Raw genomic sequence first — 17364 nt, forward strand, 5'->3', positions numbered from 1 at the left:
TTCGGGGTGGCTTTGGCCCTGCAGACGTTAGCGTAGTGTCCCTTCTTCCCGCAGCCCGAGCAGATCACGTTTTTCACCGGGCAGCGCGCTCTGGGGTGTTTTGCCTGGCCACAGAAGTAGCATTTCTGGCCTTGGGGCACTGCTGTCTGGCCTTGGGACACTGCTGCGGTAGTTGGGCCGTTGCTGGGGTGTGGCTGGGGTGGCACGGCGCTATGAGGCGGTCCTACCGTGTCCCAGGCTGTCATTCCCCGCGGTGTCCACGGTGCAGAGGAGTAGGCATCCATGCCCCGGTAGGCTGCATCCAATGATAGTGCGAGTTCAGAGGCCTTGTTGAGGTCGAGGTCACTCTGCTCCAACAGTCGCTGTCGGGTGTAATTGGATCTGTGGCCCGCTACAAAAGCGTCCCGGATAAGTTCCTCTGTGTACACGGCGGCCTTTACATCCTTACAACCACAGGCCCGGCCAAGCACAGACAGTGCCTGAAGGTATTCCACGGTCGATTCCCCAGGTTGTTGTTTACGACTCCCCAGAAGGTGCCTGGCGTACACTTCGTTCACTGGGCGCGTGTACTGGTCCTTGAGGAGCTTGATAGCGTCCGCGTACGAGGTCGCGTCTTGGATGACCGAGTACACGCGGTGGTTCACTTTGGAGGTCAGGACATCCAGTTTGTCCTCGTCCGATTTGATTGCTGCGGAGGCGGTCAGGAATTTTTCGAAACACTTAAGCCAGTGAGTAACCTTGGTGGATGAGTCCGCCTCCCGATGATCTAAGTCCAGGCATGCTGGTGTGAGGATCTTCTCCATTATAAAAATTTTGTTAATAAAATTGATGCGCTATTAATTACTCATAAAAGACTGAGAGTTAAGAGAGTAACTAAAGGCTTTTATTAACAAAAGAATGAAGGTCTGCCTCGAGTGGTCGACCGGTCCAGAAATACAAAGGGCTGGGGAGCAGTCACCTTTATACTTGGACTTGTGGGAGGAGTCAGCCGAGGCATGTCCAGGCATGTACACAGTGGAATACAAACAGTGGTTTACCACAGAGACCTACCCTATATTTTGAGAGGCTTCCCAGTAACCCAGACAGGCATTTATGGTAGTCGTAGTGAGATACAGTGACATAGTACATGGTCTGCCCTCCATTGAACAGGGAAGGAGTTCACCTTTTAGTCCAACCCACACAAGTTGTAATCCGGACTAGACGAAAACCCTAAAACACCCACCTGCCATTGGTTCATAGATGCACCATTGCCCTGTTGCCAGCTCTGATAACACATCTATTAATCTTCAATTAACACAAGGGATCTCCAACCCCCCACCCCTTCCCAACGCTGGTGACCCAGCCCATCCCTCCTAATGACCACAAGTTCACAGCCAAGAACTGACACCTAACATTGCAATGGGTAAATATCAACAGCAGTCCTCAGAGGCTACAAAGGACCTACCTCTTCAACCAAAATCCACAAGATGCTCCAACTCCAAACTAGGAGTGCAAACAGGTGAGCTGGAATACCAGCATACGAGACGACACGCTGAAAGTGGGCTGATCCAGACTCTGGGAGAGCTAATAAACCTGTTCTCTGCAGGCATTGAGAGGATGTTATTGTTATACTGCGAGCAGGGAAACAAGCCAGGAAAGCTTCTGCAATATACCTTGCACAAGCAAACACAACATAGAACCACTAGATTGATGCTTCATTCGTACAGCCAAGCCATCAACCACCCCACCAAAATCAACTAGGAATTTTCCTCCCTCCGTATCTCTGATGCACAGGAAATGAAATGCTTCACAGCCAAGCTCACACTCCCACTGGAGGAGAATGCACAGCAGCTAGGCCAATCTATTGGCACAGGCCTCCTATCTGGCAAAGTACCAGAGCTAGATAGCAGATTCCACAAAGTGTTAGGGGGAAAAATTCAGTTGATTAGTGCCTCCCGTTAACGGCAGCTAACAGTGCACTGATGCAGTAGCGCCGGCGCAAGGTGAATCAAGCACCGCATGGCAAATCCAGTCCCCCCGTTGCGCCGCCGCACTCCTCCATGCTCCTTATCATTGCTGAGAGGCTCTCGGGCACCCTTGCCATTGCACCTATCAAATCTGTGCGCATGCCCATCACCCTTCTTCTAAACGCCTCCCCATTGAGGTCCTCCTCTGAGTCCTGTGCAGCAGAACTCGTCCTCCGGGGAGCTGGCCCCCAAGCTACCCTTTCCCCCTGGCCTTGTTGCAGCCCACTCGTTCCCAGTGCCTCGCCCTGTGCAGATCCCGCTACTATACTAGCCTCTAAAGAATATGTAGTGCCAGTATCTGAGCTGGTGCCTGTGGGTGAGACATGCAGTGACGCAGTGTGTTTTTCCTTCTCCTCTTCTCCTGCCTCACTCTCAACGGTGCCCTCTGCGCAGGTGCTTGCTCATTATCTGAAAGCATAAAGGCAGAAGAGTCGGGTTAGGGTGAGGGGAAGGGGGCAGGAAGGGAGAAATGCATGCACACAGCATGATTAGCTGGAAAGTGCGAAACACTTGTGCGGTGAGGGGGAAGTGGGATGTGACAAGAAGGAGTAGGGATGAACATATCGTTGCTTTCCCCAAGGGGGTCAACGTCGTCAGTGGCCACGGCACCCACCCCCTGGCGCCCAATGATTTGCAGCACTCTTTCCTCCAGCTGTTGAACACCACTTGGAAGAAGCACTGAGAGTAGTATGGCAACAGAATGTACTCTGGGTGGAGGACTTCAATGTCCATCACCAAGAGTGGTTTGGTAGCACCACTACTGACCGAGCTAGCCGAGTCCTGAAGGACATAACTGCGATTCTGGGCCTGCAACAGGTGGTGAGTGAACCAACAAGAGGGAAAAACCTACTTGACCTCGTCCTCACCAATCTACCTGTCGCAGATGCATCTGTCCATGACAGCATTGGCAGCAGTGACCACCGCACAGTCATTGTGGAGACAAAGTCCCGTCTTCACACTGAGGACACCCTCCATCGTGTTGTGTGGCACTACCACTGTGCTAAATGGGATAAATTCAGAACAGATCTAGCAGCTCAAAACTGGGCATCCATGAGGCGCTGTGAGCCATCAGCAGCAGCAGAATTGTATTCCACCACAATCTGTAACCTCGTGGCCCAGCATATCCCTCACTCTAGCATTACCACCAAGCCAGGGGACCAACCCTGGTTCAACAACGAGTGTAGAAGAGCATGCCACGAGCAGCACCAGGCGTACCTAAAAATGAGGTGCCAACCTGGGGAAGCTGCAACACAGGACGATATGCATGCTAAAAAGTGGAAGCAGCATGCTATAGACAGGGCTAAGCGAACCCACAATCAACGGATCAGATCAAAGCTCTGCAGTCCTGCCACATCCAGTCATGAATGGTTGTGGACCATTAAACAACTAACGGGAGGAGGAGGCTCCAAGAATATCCCCATCCTCAATGATGGTGGAGCCCAGCATGTGAGTGCAAAAGACAAAGCTGAAGCATTTGCAACCATCTTCAGCCAGAAGTGCCAAGTGGATGATCCATATCGGCCTACTCCTGAGGTCCCCACCATCACAGAAGCCATTCTTCAGCCAATTCGATTCACTCCACGTGATATCAAGAAATGGCTGAGCGCACTGGAGCGCACTATGGGCCCCGACAACATCCCGGCTATCGTGCTAAAGACTTGTGCTCCAGAACTAGCCACGCCTCTAGCCAAGCTGTTCCAGTACAGCTACAACACTGACATCTATCCGACAATGTGGAAAACTGCCCAGGTACGTCCTGTCCACAAAAAGCAGGACAAATCCAACTCGGCCAATTACCGCCCCATCAGTCTACTCTCAATCATCAGCAAAGTGATGGAAGGTGTCATTGACAGTGCTGTCAAGCGGCACTTACTCACCAATAACTTGCTCACTGATGCCCTGTTTGGGTTCCGCCAAGACCACTCAACTCCCGACCTCATTACAGCCTTGGTCCAAACATGGAAAAAGGAGCTGAATTCCAGAGGTGAGGTGAGAGTGACTGTCCTTGACATCAAGGCAGCATTTGACCGAGTCTGGCATCAAGTAGCCCTAGTAAAACTAAAGTCAATGGGAATCGGGGAAAACACTCCCCTGGCTGGAGTCATACCTAGCACAAAGGAAGATGGTTGTGGTGGTTGAAGGTCAATTATCACAGCCCCAGGACATCGCTGCAGGAGTTTCTCAGGGCAGTGTCCTAGGCCCAACCATCTTCAGCTGCTTCATCAATGACCTTCCCTCCAACATAAGGTCAGAAATGGGGATGTTCGCTGATGACTGCACAGTGTTCAGTGCCATTCGCAACTCCACAGATAATGAAGCAGTCCATGCCCGCATGCAACAAGACCTGGACGATGTTCAGGATTGGGCTGATAAGTGGCAGGTAACATTCGCGCCACAGAAGTGCCAGGCAATGACTATCTCCAACAAGCGAAAGTTTAACCACCTCCCCATGACATTCAATGGCATTACCAACGCCGAATCCCCCACTATCAACATCCTGGGGGTCACCATTGACTAGAAACTTAACTGGACCAGCCACATAAATACTGTGGCAACAAGAGCAGGTCAGAGGCTAGGTATTCTGCGGCGAGTGTCTCTCCTCCTGACTCCCCAAAGCCTTTCCACCATCTATAAGCCACAAGTCAGGAGTGTGATGGAATACTCTCCACTTGCCTGGATGAGTGCAGCTCCAACAACACTCAAGAAGCTCGACACCATCCAGGACAAAGCAGCCCGCTTGATTGGCACCCCATCCACCACCTTAAACATTCACTCCCTCCACCACCGGCATACCGTGGCTGCAGTGTGTACCATCTACAAGTTGCACTGCAGCAACTCGCCAAGGCTTCTTCGGCAGCACCTCCCAAACCCGCGACCTCTTCCACCTAGAAGGATAAGGACAGCAGGCGTGTAGGAGCACCACCACCTCCAAGTTCCCCTCCAAGTCACACACCATCCTGACTTAGAAGTATATTGCTGATCCTTCATCGTCGCTAGGTCAAAATCCTGGAACTCCCTACCCAACAGCACTGTGGGAGTACCATCACCACATGGACTGCAGCGGTTCAAGAAGGCGGCTCACCACCACCTTCTCAAGGGCAACTAAGGATGGGCAATAAATGCTGGCATTGCCAGCGACGCCCTGATCCCATAAACAAATTTTAAAAAAGCTCAGACAGTGGATGGGTGTCTGCTTGTGCCCCGCCTGTGTGCTCCTGCTCCCTCCTGTTGTGAGCCACCTTGGCCTGCAAGAGAAAAGAAAGTATGTGAGTGAGTGTGGAGCAATGTGTTTGGCTGTCATTGTGTGCAAGGTGTGAGATGTGAGTGTTGGTAGGTAGAGAATGTTGGGTGAGTGCTGGGGGAGTGGTGCTTCGGACAGTGTGTGAAAACTGTGGTTCAGATGGTGGTATGTAGCATTTGTTGAAGCATTGACTCATCCGAGTGAGGTCGTTAAATTTCTTCCTGCACCGTGTGTGGGTCCTGGGGACCACAGTGCTGCCCGAGACATGCTGGGCTACCTCCCTCCACATGGTGCGGAAGACTTGCTTCCACAGTTGCTGGGTGAAGCACCACCCTCCGTCTCTCCACAGCGAACACCAATGCTTCCAATGCTTGATCACAGAATCTACGGGCTCTCTCCCTGGGGCGTGGCTCTGCCATCAGTACAGCTGATTGAGTCGTCCAGCTCCTTCTACTTGACCTGCTGCTGCTTGCTGAGGCAGCAGCACAGCCAGCAATGCTGAGAATGAGGTTCGGCAGCATCAATGAACCTCCCCTTTAAGAACTGGAAAAAGCCTGTGGCAATGATGACCTGCGATTAGACTGCATCTGATATTGGTCCACCCTTTGAGTGTACTCTTTTAATTGGGTGCTTAAACAAATTGTCTGTAAATTAATAAAACTTTAAAGAAAACTTAACAAATTAAATTAAAATTTGATTGTCCGGGTTGATAATGCACTCCAGTCCCCGCGGCGCCCACCGGTCGCGGGATGACCCTTTGAGTGTAACGCCAATGAGCTTGGGCTTTGAGGCTTGAATTAGCGCCCCAATCATTTCTTTGTGCAGTGAGACTTCATTTTGCGTGCAGTCGAAAGCATTAGTGCCTGGCACTAATTCTCAAACATTTCTAAAGATACCACCCATTCCTGGGCTATAATGAATTTCTAGCCCACACTCCTTGAACTGACCAAGCACAGATGAGGTTCACATACAAGAGTTGTGTACATGCCCAGATCCCATCACTTTAATGCATTAAAAGGGGAAGAACCCCAATGCCTGTGCATTATACATGACCAATCATCCCTAGTATGGTATAGTACGCCCAAACTAAACTGAGTTCACACAAGCATACCCCTCAGTGGGCAACAGCACAAACACACCAGCCCTAGTCCTGTTTCTTGATGCGGGAAAGGCTTTCAGTTCGTAGGGAGGAGCAGCTACTTTTTTTTTCAATTTGTTCTCGGGCAACACTGTCAAAGCAGCATTTATTTGCCCATCCCTAGTTGCCTCTGAGGGCATTGAAAGTTAACCATGTAGTATGCGACTGGAGTCACATGTAGACCAGCCTAGGTAGAGGTGTCATGTTCCCTTCCCTGAAAGACATTAGTGACCCAGTTAGGTTTTTTAATGAAAATCCAGCAGCTTTGAATCATAGAATCATAGAATGGTTACAGTACAGAAGGAGGCCATTTGGCCTGTCGAGCCCATGCCGGCTCTCTGCAAGAGCACTTCAGCTAGTCCCACTCCCCTGCTCTTTCCCCGTAGCCCTGCAAAATGTTTTCCTTCAGGTACTTATCCAATTCCTTTTTGAAAGCCACGATTGAGTCTGCCTCCACCACCCTTTCAGGCAGTGCATTCCAGATCCTAACCACTCGCTGCGTAAATTTTTTTTCCTGATGTCGCCTTTGGTTCTTCTGCCAATCACCTTAAATTTGTATCCTCTGGTTCTCGACCCTTCTGCCAATGGGAACAGTTTTTCTCTATCTACTCAGTCTGGACCCCTCATGATTTTGAACACCTCTATCAAATCTCCTCTCAACCTTCTCTGCTCTAAGGAGAACAACCCCAGCTTCTCCAGTCTATCCACCTAACTGAAGTCCCTTATCCCTGGAACCATTCTTGTAAATCTTTTCTGCACCCTCTCTAAGGCCTTCACATCCTTCTTAAAGTGTGGTGCCCAGAATTGGACGCAATACTCTGGTTGATTGGGGGTGGGGGGGGTGGGGGGTGGTTTGGTGCTAATTTGCCATGGTGTGAGCTCATGGCCTCTGGGTTGCTAGTCCAGTACCATAACCACTACATTAACATACCACCCCCTCCACCTTGTTGCTTTTCTCTGCACTCATGTAGTATACCAACCAAAATTGTATGCAGTACTCCAAGCGTGGTCTGACCCTGCACTATAAGCCTCAGCATAACCTCAGTTCTCAGTTCTTATATCCTCACTGATTTCCACCAGTAATGAGGGACCAGGTAGGGATACCTTGGAGATACTGAGGGTAGCCAGGAAGGGAATAGAAATAGCTTCTGCGACAAGAATGGTGATGGCTGGAACAGTGAATGTCTCAGCCCCCAAGAGGAAGCAGGTTAGAAATACATTTTTAAAATCTCAACCAGATGCTAAAATTGGCCTCAGTGCCCCTGGATTAGGGAGGGGGAAATTATCCAGGGTTCACAATTCTAATCATTCCCCAGTGACTTGACACTGTAAGTGTTTCTGTGTTTGGGCAGAGGGTGAGGGCGGGATTCAGTTAATCTGTGATGCCCCCACATTCAAAACGCTGTTGACGCTCACTGTCTAGGCTCACAAATAAACAACGGCTACTTCAGCACAAAGGGAGGCTGGTGCAAGAGGAGCCATTCCCCCAGCAAATTGTCAGAAATTTCAGAAAGGAGGAGAGAAAATTGGCAGAATTATATAAATAGTGATTTACTTTATTATTATTTGTTTCTTTCCCATATAGAGTTTGATATTTGGTACAATGAGTCTTTTCTCATTTCTGATGATGTTCGACTTGCACCACAAGTAGATAGCATCCGACCAGGGTTGCTCCCCTACTCCAGAATGGTATCTCTGGTAAGTTTCTCAGGACTCCTTGCAACACAGATCTACCTCCTCCTACTCTTGTTATAGTGTTAGCTTGGCCCACCAAGAAACATGGCCATTCGGCCCATCAAGTCAGTGCTGGTGTTTTTCTCCACATGAGCCCCCTAGTCTAAACCCCATATCTTGCTCAATACCCTTCAATACTCCATCTATTATAATCCCATTCTCCTGCTTGCCCCCTCATATCCTTTAATACCCCACCCAGTCTAACCACACGCTCCTGCTCACTCCACTCCCCATACCCTTTAATATCCCACCTAATTTAATCCCGCTCTCCTGCTCACTCCCTACACTCTTTAATATCCTACGTCTAATCCAGACTCCTGCTCACTTCCCATACCCTTTAATAACCCACCAAGTCTAATCCCACTCACCTGTTTACTCCTCATACACTTTAATATCCCACCTAATCTAATCCCACTCTCCTGCTCAATCCCCATATGCTTTAATATCTCACCTAGTCTAATCACACTCTTGCCCACTCACCATATCCTTTACTATTCCACCTAATCTAACCTCCCACTCCTGCTCACTCCCTATATCCTTTAATATTCTACCCAGTCTAATCCCACTCTCCTGTTGACTCCCCATACCCTTGAAAGTTGCATGAGGATGAAATACTTTGTGTGTTGTAGAAGTTGTGAGATGTTTTCCTTCCAGGTCCAGATTCTGGAGGGCTTCTTCTGCAACAACTGCAAGCTAGTTGATACAGTCAAGGATGAAGTGGTCAGGTTTAGTGAGCAACTGGCCACACATCACAGTATCAGAGAGACCCCGGTACCTAGAGGAAGAGGGTGGATCTCTGTTAGAAAGAGGACCAGAAGTCGTGGTCAGGTAGTGGGAAAGGAGCATTCATCCTTATTGCTCTCCAACAGTTTCTCTCCTCTGGAGATAGATGACATGGAGACTCAACGGTTGGTTGCGACAGGCAAGGATGTGCCATGCACAAGGGCGATCCAGCAGCCTGTCAGGGAAAGAGGGAAAATTAGAAAGTTGTGGTATTGGGGATTTACAGATAGAATTCTGTGCAAACTGGACCCAAAACAACTAATGGTTTGTTGCCTTCCTGGTGCATGGGCCAAGCATCTTATGCCCCGGGTTGACAGAATACTCAAGAAAGCAGATGAGAAACCAATTGTTGTCGTCCATATGGGAAGAAATAACATTGGTAGAAGTAGACCATAGGGCATTAGGAAGGAAGTTTAAGGGAGGGACTTCAAGTGTAGTAATTTCTAAAATACTATCCATGCTAGTGAAGAGAGACAGAGGGTGATTAGGCACCAATGTGTGGTTAAGACTTTGGTATAAGGAATCAGAAGTTTGATTCCTCGAACAGTAGAACATCTTTTGGAATAGAGGGAGCCTATACAGACCAGATGGGATCCACCTTAACAAAAGTGGGATAGCGGCAATGGCAGGCCAGAGAGATAGGATAGTGGGGGAGTGTTTAAATTAAATGCGGCAATTGGTTGCAGCAGATGTAAGAAAACACCCATACCGATTGGAGCAAACCTTAAGGTGTACCAGTGAAAACAAAAATCAATGTTTAATAAATCCAATTCTAAGGGTGGGAGAAAAACAAAGAAAAATAATAATAAAGCAAATGGGAAATGTAAAAAACAAAAATGGTTTTGTGCTTGCACTAATGCAAGTAGCCTACCACCAGCCAGGGAAAAGGATCCCATTCCCCAGCACAATCCAGTGCTTTCAGGAGTGGAGAACGATAGTGTGGGGGTGACGGGGGGGAGGGCAAACTGCCCGGTCTTAAATACTCTGTGCCTCCCGTCCACCTAGGAAGAAGATGATAAGGAGAAGTTCCAACGCATCCAGAATGATATCCTGATGGAGAATCCGGGCTCGGTCTCATTTTACAAAGCACGGATGAAGCTGGAACAGCGGGTAGGTGAAGGGCTGGATAAACAATGGGATCAGATTGGGAAGAGCTCAGTAAGAAGCTGAGTTGGGGGGTGGTGGGAGGGGGAAGGGGAGGTGTGAGAGAGAGAAAATTAATTTTTTATTCCGTATCCTAAACATGTGGACATGTGGTCTGAGTGTAGCTGACTGGCACAAGTTCAAAGGCTGAGTATATAAAAATGGCGTCGTAACTTTGCAGATTGGTGATGCTCCATGTGGTCGCCACGTAGAATCTCAGCACCACTGGCATTGCGCCTTTTTGTTTTTCCACAACTGAAGGTTCACGAAAAATTCAAAAATGCGTTTAAAATGCATGTACGTAAACACACAAAGTGTGGTGAATAAGGTTGGTGAGTTACAAGCACAAGTAGCCGTGTGGAAATAAGATGATGTGGCAATAACGGAAACGTGCCTTAAAAACGGTGAGGACTGGGCACTTAATATTCAAGGGTACAAGGTGTTCAGAAAATATAAGGAAGGATAAAAGGGAGGTGGGGTGGCAGTGCTGATTAAGGAAGACATTGTAGTGTTGGAAAGGGATGATGTTCTTGAGGGGACAAGGACAGAATCCATTTGGTTAGAGTTGAGGAGCAAAAAGGGTATGATCACACTATTGGGGGTATTCTACAGGCCTCCAAATAGTGAGAGGGAGGTAGAGGAGCAAATCTGCAGGGAAATCGCAGAGATATGCAAGAGCTATAGAGTGATGATATTGGGGGACTTTAATTACCCAAATATCGATTGGGATAATGCTAGGGTAAAGGGAAAGGAGGGGGAGGAATTTCTGAAATGTGTTCAGGAGAATTTCCTTGACCAGCATGTTCTTGGCCCAACTAGGAAGGAGGCATTGGTGGATCTGGTGCTGAGGAATGAGGTGAGCCAGGTCGACCAAGTGTCTGTGGGAGAACACTTGGGTACGAGTGATCGTCGTATCATAAGATTTAGATTAGCAATGGAGAGGAGCAAGGAACAATCTAGAGTGGAACTTCTAAACTGGAATAGGGCTAACTTCAATGGGATGCGAAAGGATCTAGCCAGGGTAAAATGGAACCAAAGACTGACAGGAAAAACTGTAATGGAACAATGGGTGCTCTTTAAGGTGGAGATGTTCCAAGTACAGGCTAGGTACATTCCAACAAGAGGGAAGGGTAAGGGAACCAAAGCAAGGGTTCCTTGGATGATGAGGGAGATAGAGAAGATGATGAAACAAAAATAGAGGGTGTATGATGCATGTCAGGTGAATTCTTCAAGGGAGAACCAGACCAAATACAATAAGTTGAGAGGGGATGTGAAGATGAAAATAAGATTGGCAAAGAGAGTTTATGAGAGTAGAATGGCGGTTAACATGAAAGAGAATCCAAAAATCTTCTACCAGCATGTAAACAGTAAGCGGGTAATAAGAAGCCGGTTGGGGCCTATTCGGGACAAAGAAGGTGATATATGCTTAGAGGCGCAGGGTAAGGCTAGAATACTCAATGAGTACTTTGTATCGGTGCTTACTAAGGAGGTGGATGCTGACAAAATATCGGTAGAAGTGGAAAAGGTAGAAGCAGTGGAAAGGGTGAAAATTGATAGACAGGATGTACTAGAAAGGCTGGGTATGCTTAAAGTGGATAAGTCGCCTGGTCCAGATGGCTTGCATCCCAGGTTGCTAAGGGAATTGAGGGAGGAGATAGCGGAAGGGCTTGCCATAATTTTCCAATCTTCCCTAGATGCGGGGGAGATGTCTGAGGATTGGAAAGTGGCAAATGTGACACCATTGTTCAAGAAAGGGTGTAAGGACAATCCTAGTAACTACAGGCCAGTCAGTTTAACATCAGTGGTAGGTAAAGTTTTAGAAACAATAATCGAGGAAAAAATTAACGGGCACTTGGAGAGGTTTCAGCTAATTGAGGAGAGCCAACACGGATTTGTAAAAGGCAGATCATGTTTGACTAATCTAATTTAATTTTTTGATGAAGTAACAGGGAGAATTGATGAAGGGAATGCAATGGATGTTGTCTACATGGATTTTAGGAAGGCGTTTGACAAAGTACCACATAGAAGGCTGTTTAACAAAATTGAGGCTCATGGAATAGGTGGGTCAGTGGCAGCTTGGATAAGGAATTGGCTTAAGGATAGAAAACAGCGAGTTGTGGTAAATGGCTGTTTTTCAGACTGGAGAATGGTAGACAGTGGTGTTCCCCAATGGTCAGCGCTGGGGCCACTACTTTTTTTGATAGATATAAATGACCTGGATATTGGAATACAGAGTAAAATTTTCTAAATTTGCCGATGACACCAAACTTGGGGGGGTGGCAAACAGTGAGGATGATACTGATCGACTACAACAGGACATAGAAAGGTTAGCAGAATGGGCAGACAAGTGGCAGATGGAATTTAATACAGAGAAGTGTGAGGTGATGCATTTTGGCAGAAGGAACAGGGAGAGGCAATATACACAGTTTTAAAGAGTGTGCAGGGACAGAGGGACTTGGGAGTTAATGTTCATAGGCCCGTTGGAAGGTGGTGATATAACATCAGAGGGTAGTTAAGTGTCTGTCACATTGTTGTGAGACTGGAGTTACATATAGGCCAGACTGGGTAAGAACAGCAGGTTTCCTTCCCTAAAGAACATTAGTGAAACAGTTGGGTTTTTGCAACAACTTCATGGTCATTTTTACTGATAACAGCTTTTTATTTCCATCTTTTTTTCTTTAAATTGAATTCAAATTCTCAAGCTGCCAGGGTGGGATTTCAATTTACGTTCTCTGGATTATAAATCCAGGCCTCTGGTTACTGGTCCAGTAACAGTAACATAACTACTACTTTACCATACCCATATGGAGTGTGCAATGCTTTGCCACAGGGAGTGGTTGAAACAGAGACCATTGTATCTTTTAAGGGAAAATTTGATAAATAATTCAAGCAAAGGAAGATACAGGGCAAGGGGATAAAAGTGAGGAGCAGTGAGATTAATTTTAAACTTATCTAGGAGAGAGTTGGAACAAGCACTATCTGGAGCAGAGCAGTCTGCTTGACCGGCACCCCCTGTCCCTGAATTCGATATTCATCCCCTCCACTGCTGGCGTGTTGTGGCTGAAGTGCTGTCTGTGGGATACACTGCAACGTCTCGCCAGGCCAACCTTGGGGGCTCCTCGCAAGCCCACATCCTACAGCACGGAGAATAACAAGGGAGCACCATTACCTGGAAATTTCCCTCCACGACATGCACCATCCTCTACTGGACACATAAGGGGAAAAATTCGGTTGCTTTGCACCTCCCTAAGAGGGCGCAAAGCAACTAGGGCGCGGCGATGTTTGCGCCGCTCACAAAATTGACCAGACTTTTTGCGGCGGCGCTAAACACTACCACCACGATCTCCTGTGCCCGCAGATCGTGACATCAATCGAGTGTGCAACGCCCCGGTAGCACCCCGGACCGGATATTGAGTGACACCGCTTGCTGCTAGCAACAACAGGTTGAGGGGAGCATTTTGCAGTCGGGAAGTGACTGGGAGGGTGCTATTTAAAGGCGACCGCTTCCTGCCGTTTTTTGTTGGTGACATTTTTGCACCACGCATTCTGAGAGAGAGAGAGAGACTTCTGGAGAGATTCAACGCTGTGTGAAGGAGTTTTGGGTACTGAGCAGCACTTTGCAGGTTCATTTTGATTTGACCTTCCTTGCATCGATTTAGAAGAGACTGTGGAGGCTGCACTCTGAGCTCTTTCCCTGGGCCTCTCCATTGTTCTTTCCAGCAGATTTGATGTACAGGTCACTCCAGGCCGAGATTCAAGGCTGCAATGAGCAGGGTGTGGTTGGAGAGCAAGATTGACCCTCCCCTTTAAGAACTGGCCGGTGCCAGTGTGTCTGTGTTCCATTGCTGACTGACATCACATGAGCTTCGCCAGCGCTCTGAGGTAGCGCCTTGCTCCTCACCATTAGCGCTTTAAGAGAGGTGTGTAGCACCTGATTTAGCGCTTCAATCACTTCCAGGGGCGATAGAAGCCAAGCTTGCAGTCGGAGGTGATAATTAGCGCCAGGTGCTAAACTTTGCGCCCGGCTAATAATTGTGCCCCAAAGGGGCGATACCGAATTTCTCCCCCATAATCTACTGCCTGTATCCTAACTTGCACCAAGTCCCACTAACCCATCAGCCCTGTGCTCACTGAACTATATTGGCTCCCAATCCCTATACACTCAATTTTTAAATTCTCACTCTCGTGTTTAAATCTCTCCATGGCCTCGCCCCTCCCCATCTCTGTAACCTCCTCCAATCCTACAACCGTCCAAGAACTCTGTGTTCCTCCAACTCTGGCCTCTTGTGCATCCCCCACTTCCTTCGCCCCACAATTGGCCTTCAGATGTCTAGGCCCCAAACTCTTGAATCCTCTTCCTAAACCCCTTCACCTCTCTCCCTCCTCCTTTAATACCCTCCTTAAAACCTACCTCTGACCAAGCTTTTGGTCATCTGTCCTAATATCTCCTCCTTTGGCTTGGTGCCATTTTTTTTTCTGATTAAGCTCCTGCAAAGTGCCTTGGGACGTTTTACTATGTTAAAGGCACTATTTAAATGGAAGTTGCTAGAAGCATTAGGAACAAGGTGGATGAATTAGTTGTGGAAATAGAGGTAAACAAGTATGATTTGATTGGGATTACAGAAACGTGGCTGCAGGGTGGGCAAGGCTGGGAACTTAACATCCAGGGATATACAATATTTAGGAAGGATCGGCAAAAAGGTAGGGGAGGTGGGGTAGCATTGCTGGTAAAGGAGGGGATTAATGCAATGGAAAGGAAGGATATTAACTCGGATGAAACGGAATCTGTATGGGTAGAAATGAGAAATAGCAAGGGGAGGAAAACGTTAGTGGGTGTGATATATAGGCCTCCAAATAGTAATATGGAGGTGAGGGAAGGCATAAAAAGGGAAATTAGAGAAGCGTGCGATAAGAGCACAGCTGTCATCATGGGTGACTTTAATTTACATATTGATTGGACTACCCAAATTAGTAAAAATTCTGAGGAGGAGGAATTCCTGGAATGTTTTCGGGACGGTTATCTGGACCAATATGTCGAGGAGCCGACTCGAGATCAGGCCATTTTAGACTGGGTATTGTGCAATGAGAAGGGACTTATCAGCAATCTTCTTGTACGAGGCCCCTTGGGTCAGAGCGATCATAATATGATCGAGCTCTCAGTCGAGATGGAGAGTGAGGAAATTGAATCAGAGACTAAGGTCCAGAACTTAAATAAAGGGAATTACGAGGGTATGAGACGGGAATTGGGTAAGATTGATTGGGTGGTGTTTCTGGGGGGATTGACAGTGGATAGACAATGGCAAGCATTCAAAGATAGAATGGAAGAATTCCAGAACATGTTTATACCGGTTTGGCATAAAAATAAACCTAAAAAGGTGACTCAACCGTGGATAACGAGGGAAATTAGGGACAGCATAAAATCAAAAAAAAGGGCATATCAACTGGCAAAAAAAAGCACCAGACCGGAAGATTGGGGGCAGTACAGGATACAGCAAAAGAGGACAAAGGGATTAATCAGGAAGGGGAAAATAGAATACGAAAGTAAACTTGCAGCAAACATAAAGACAGACTGCAAAAGCTTTTATCGGTATATCAGGAGGAAAAGACTGGTAAAATCCCAAGTCGGTCCCTTGCAGTCCGATTCGGGAGAATATATAATGGAGAATAAGGAAATGGCAGACCAATTAAACTCATACTTTGGTTCTGTATTCACAAAGGAGGACACAAATAACCTCCCAGGAATATCGGCAAACATAGGGACTAATGAGAGGGAGGAGCTGACAGAAATTAGTATCTCTATGGATATGGTGTTGGGTAAGTTGAGGGGACTGAAGGCCGACAAATCCCCGGGGCCTGATAAACTACATCCTAGGGTACTTAAGGAGGTGGCCCTGGAGATAGCAGATGCTCTAAGGATCATCTTCCGGAACTCCATTGACTCGGGAACAGTACCCGTGGATTGGAGGGTAGCTAATGTTACCCCAATATTTAAAAAGGGGGGTAGAGAGAAAGCAGGGAATTATAGACCAGTAAGCCTTACATCGGTTGTGGGCAAAATGCTAGAGTCCATTATTAAGGATAAAATAGCGGAGCACTTGACAAATGGGGAAAGGATCGGACAGAGTCAACATGGATTTACAAAGGGTAAATCGTGTTTGACTAATCTGCTGGAATTTTTTGAGGAGGTAACTGGTAGAATAGATGGGGGAGAGCCAGTGGATGTGGTGTACCTTGACTTCCAGAAAGCCTTCGATAAGGTTCCACACAAAAGATTATCATGCAAAATTAAGGCTCATGGGATTGGGGGCAAAGTATTAACGTGGATAGAGAACTGGCTGGCGGATAGAAAACAGAGAGTTGGAATAAACGGCTCGTTTTCGGAGTGGCAGGCAGTGACCAGCGGGGTGCCGCAAGGATCTGTCCTGGGACCCCAGCTGTTCACAATATATATAAATGATCTGGATCAGGGAATTGGATGCAATATTTCCAAATTCGCTGACGACACTAAACTAGGAGGAGGGGTGGGCTCTGATGAGGATGTCAGGAGGCTACAGTGCGATTTGGACAGGTTGGGGGAATGGGCGGATACGTGGCAGATGCACTATAATGTGGATAAATGCGAGGTTATCCACTTTGGGGGTAAAAACAGGAGGGTAGATTATTATCTAAATGGCAATAGATTGGGAGATGGGGAAGTGCAGAGGGACCTGGGTGTTCTTGTGCACCAGTCACTGAAGGAGAGCATGCAGGTGCAACAGGCGATTAAGAAGGCAAATGGTATGTTGGCCTTCATATCAAGGGGGTTCGAGTATAGGAATAGGGATACCTTACTACAGCTGTACAAGGTGCTGGTGAGACCGCATCTGGAGTATTGTGTACAGTTTTGGTCGCCCCATCTGCGGAAGGATGTTCTTGCCATGGAAAGAGTGCAACGGCGATTCACCAGGCTGATACCTGGAATGGCGGGAATGACCTACGAAGAGAGATTAAATAGTTTGGGCTTGTACTCACTGGAGTTTAGAAGATTGAGAGGGGATCTCATCGAAACATATAAAATTATGGCAGGCCTGGACAGGCTGAATTCAGAGAGAATGTTTCCAATGGCCGGGGAGCACAGAACCAGGGGCCACAGTCTAAAAATAGCGGGCAAATCATTTAAAACAGAGATGAGGAAGAATTTCTTCACTCAAAGAGTGGTGAGCCTGTGGAATTCCCTGCCACAGAGGGCTGTGAAGGCTAATTCAATAAATATTTTCAAGAGAGAATTGGATATATTTCTGAAGGCTAAGGGGATTAAGGGTTACGGAGAAAAGGCGGGG

General features: G+C 47.5%; 1 protein-coding gene across 5 annotated transcripts in view; it reads left to right on the forward strand.

Moving 5' to 3' along the window:
• kif9 (kinesin family member 9) overlaps positions 1-17364 on the forward strand; it is a 191976-nt gene that overhangs the window by 151720 nt on the left and 22892 nt on the right. For all 5 annotated transcript variants that reach the window (XM_085992553.1, XM_085992555.1, XM_085992556.1 and 2 more), the window contains 2 exons: positions 7971-8083; positions 9908-10012. In XM_085992553.1, the coding sequence (XP_085848679.1) occupies positions 7971-8083; positions 9908-10012 (218 nt within the window). The remainder of the gene's footprint in view (positions 1-7970; positions 8084-9907; positions 10013-17364) is intronic.

The sequence above is a fragment of the Somniosus microcephalus genome, chromosome 7 (assembly GCF_052327205.1).
Source record: "Somniosus microcephalus isolate GS21.2 chromosome 7, FLI_Smic_1.0, whole genome shotgun sequence".
NCBI lineage: Eukaryota > Metazoa > Chordata > Chondrichthyes > Squaliformes > Somniosidae > Somniosus > Somniosus microcephalus.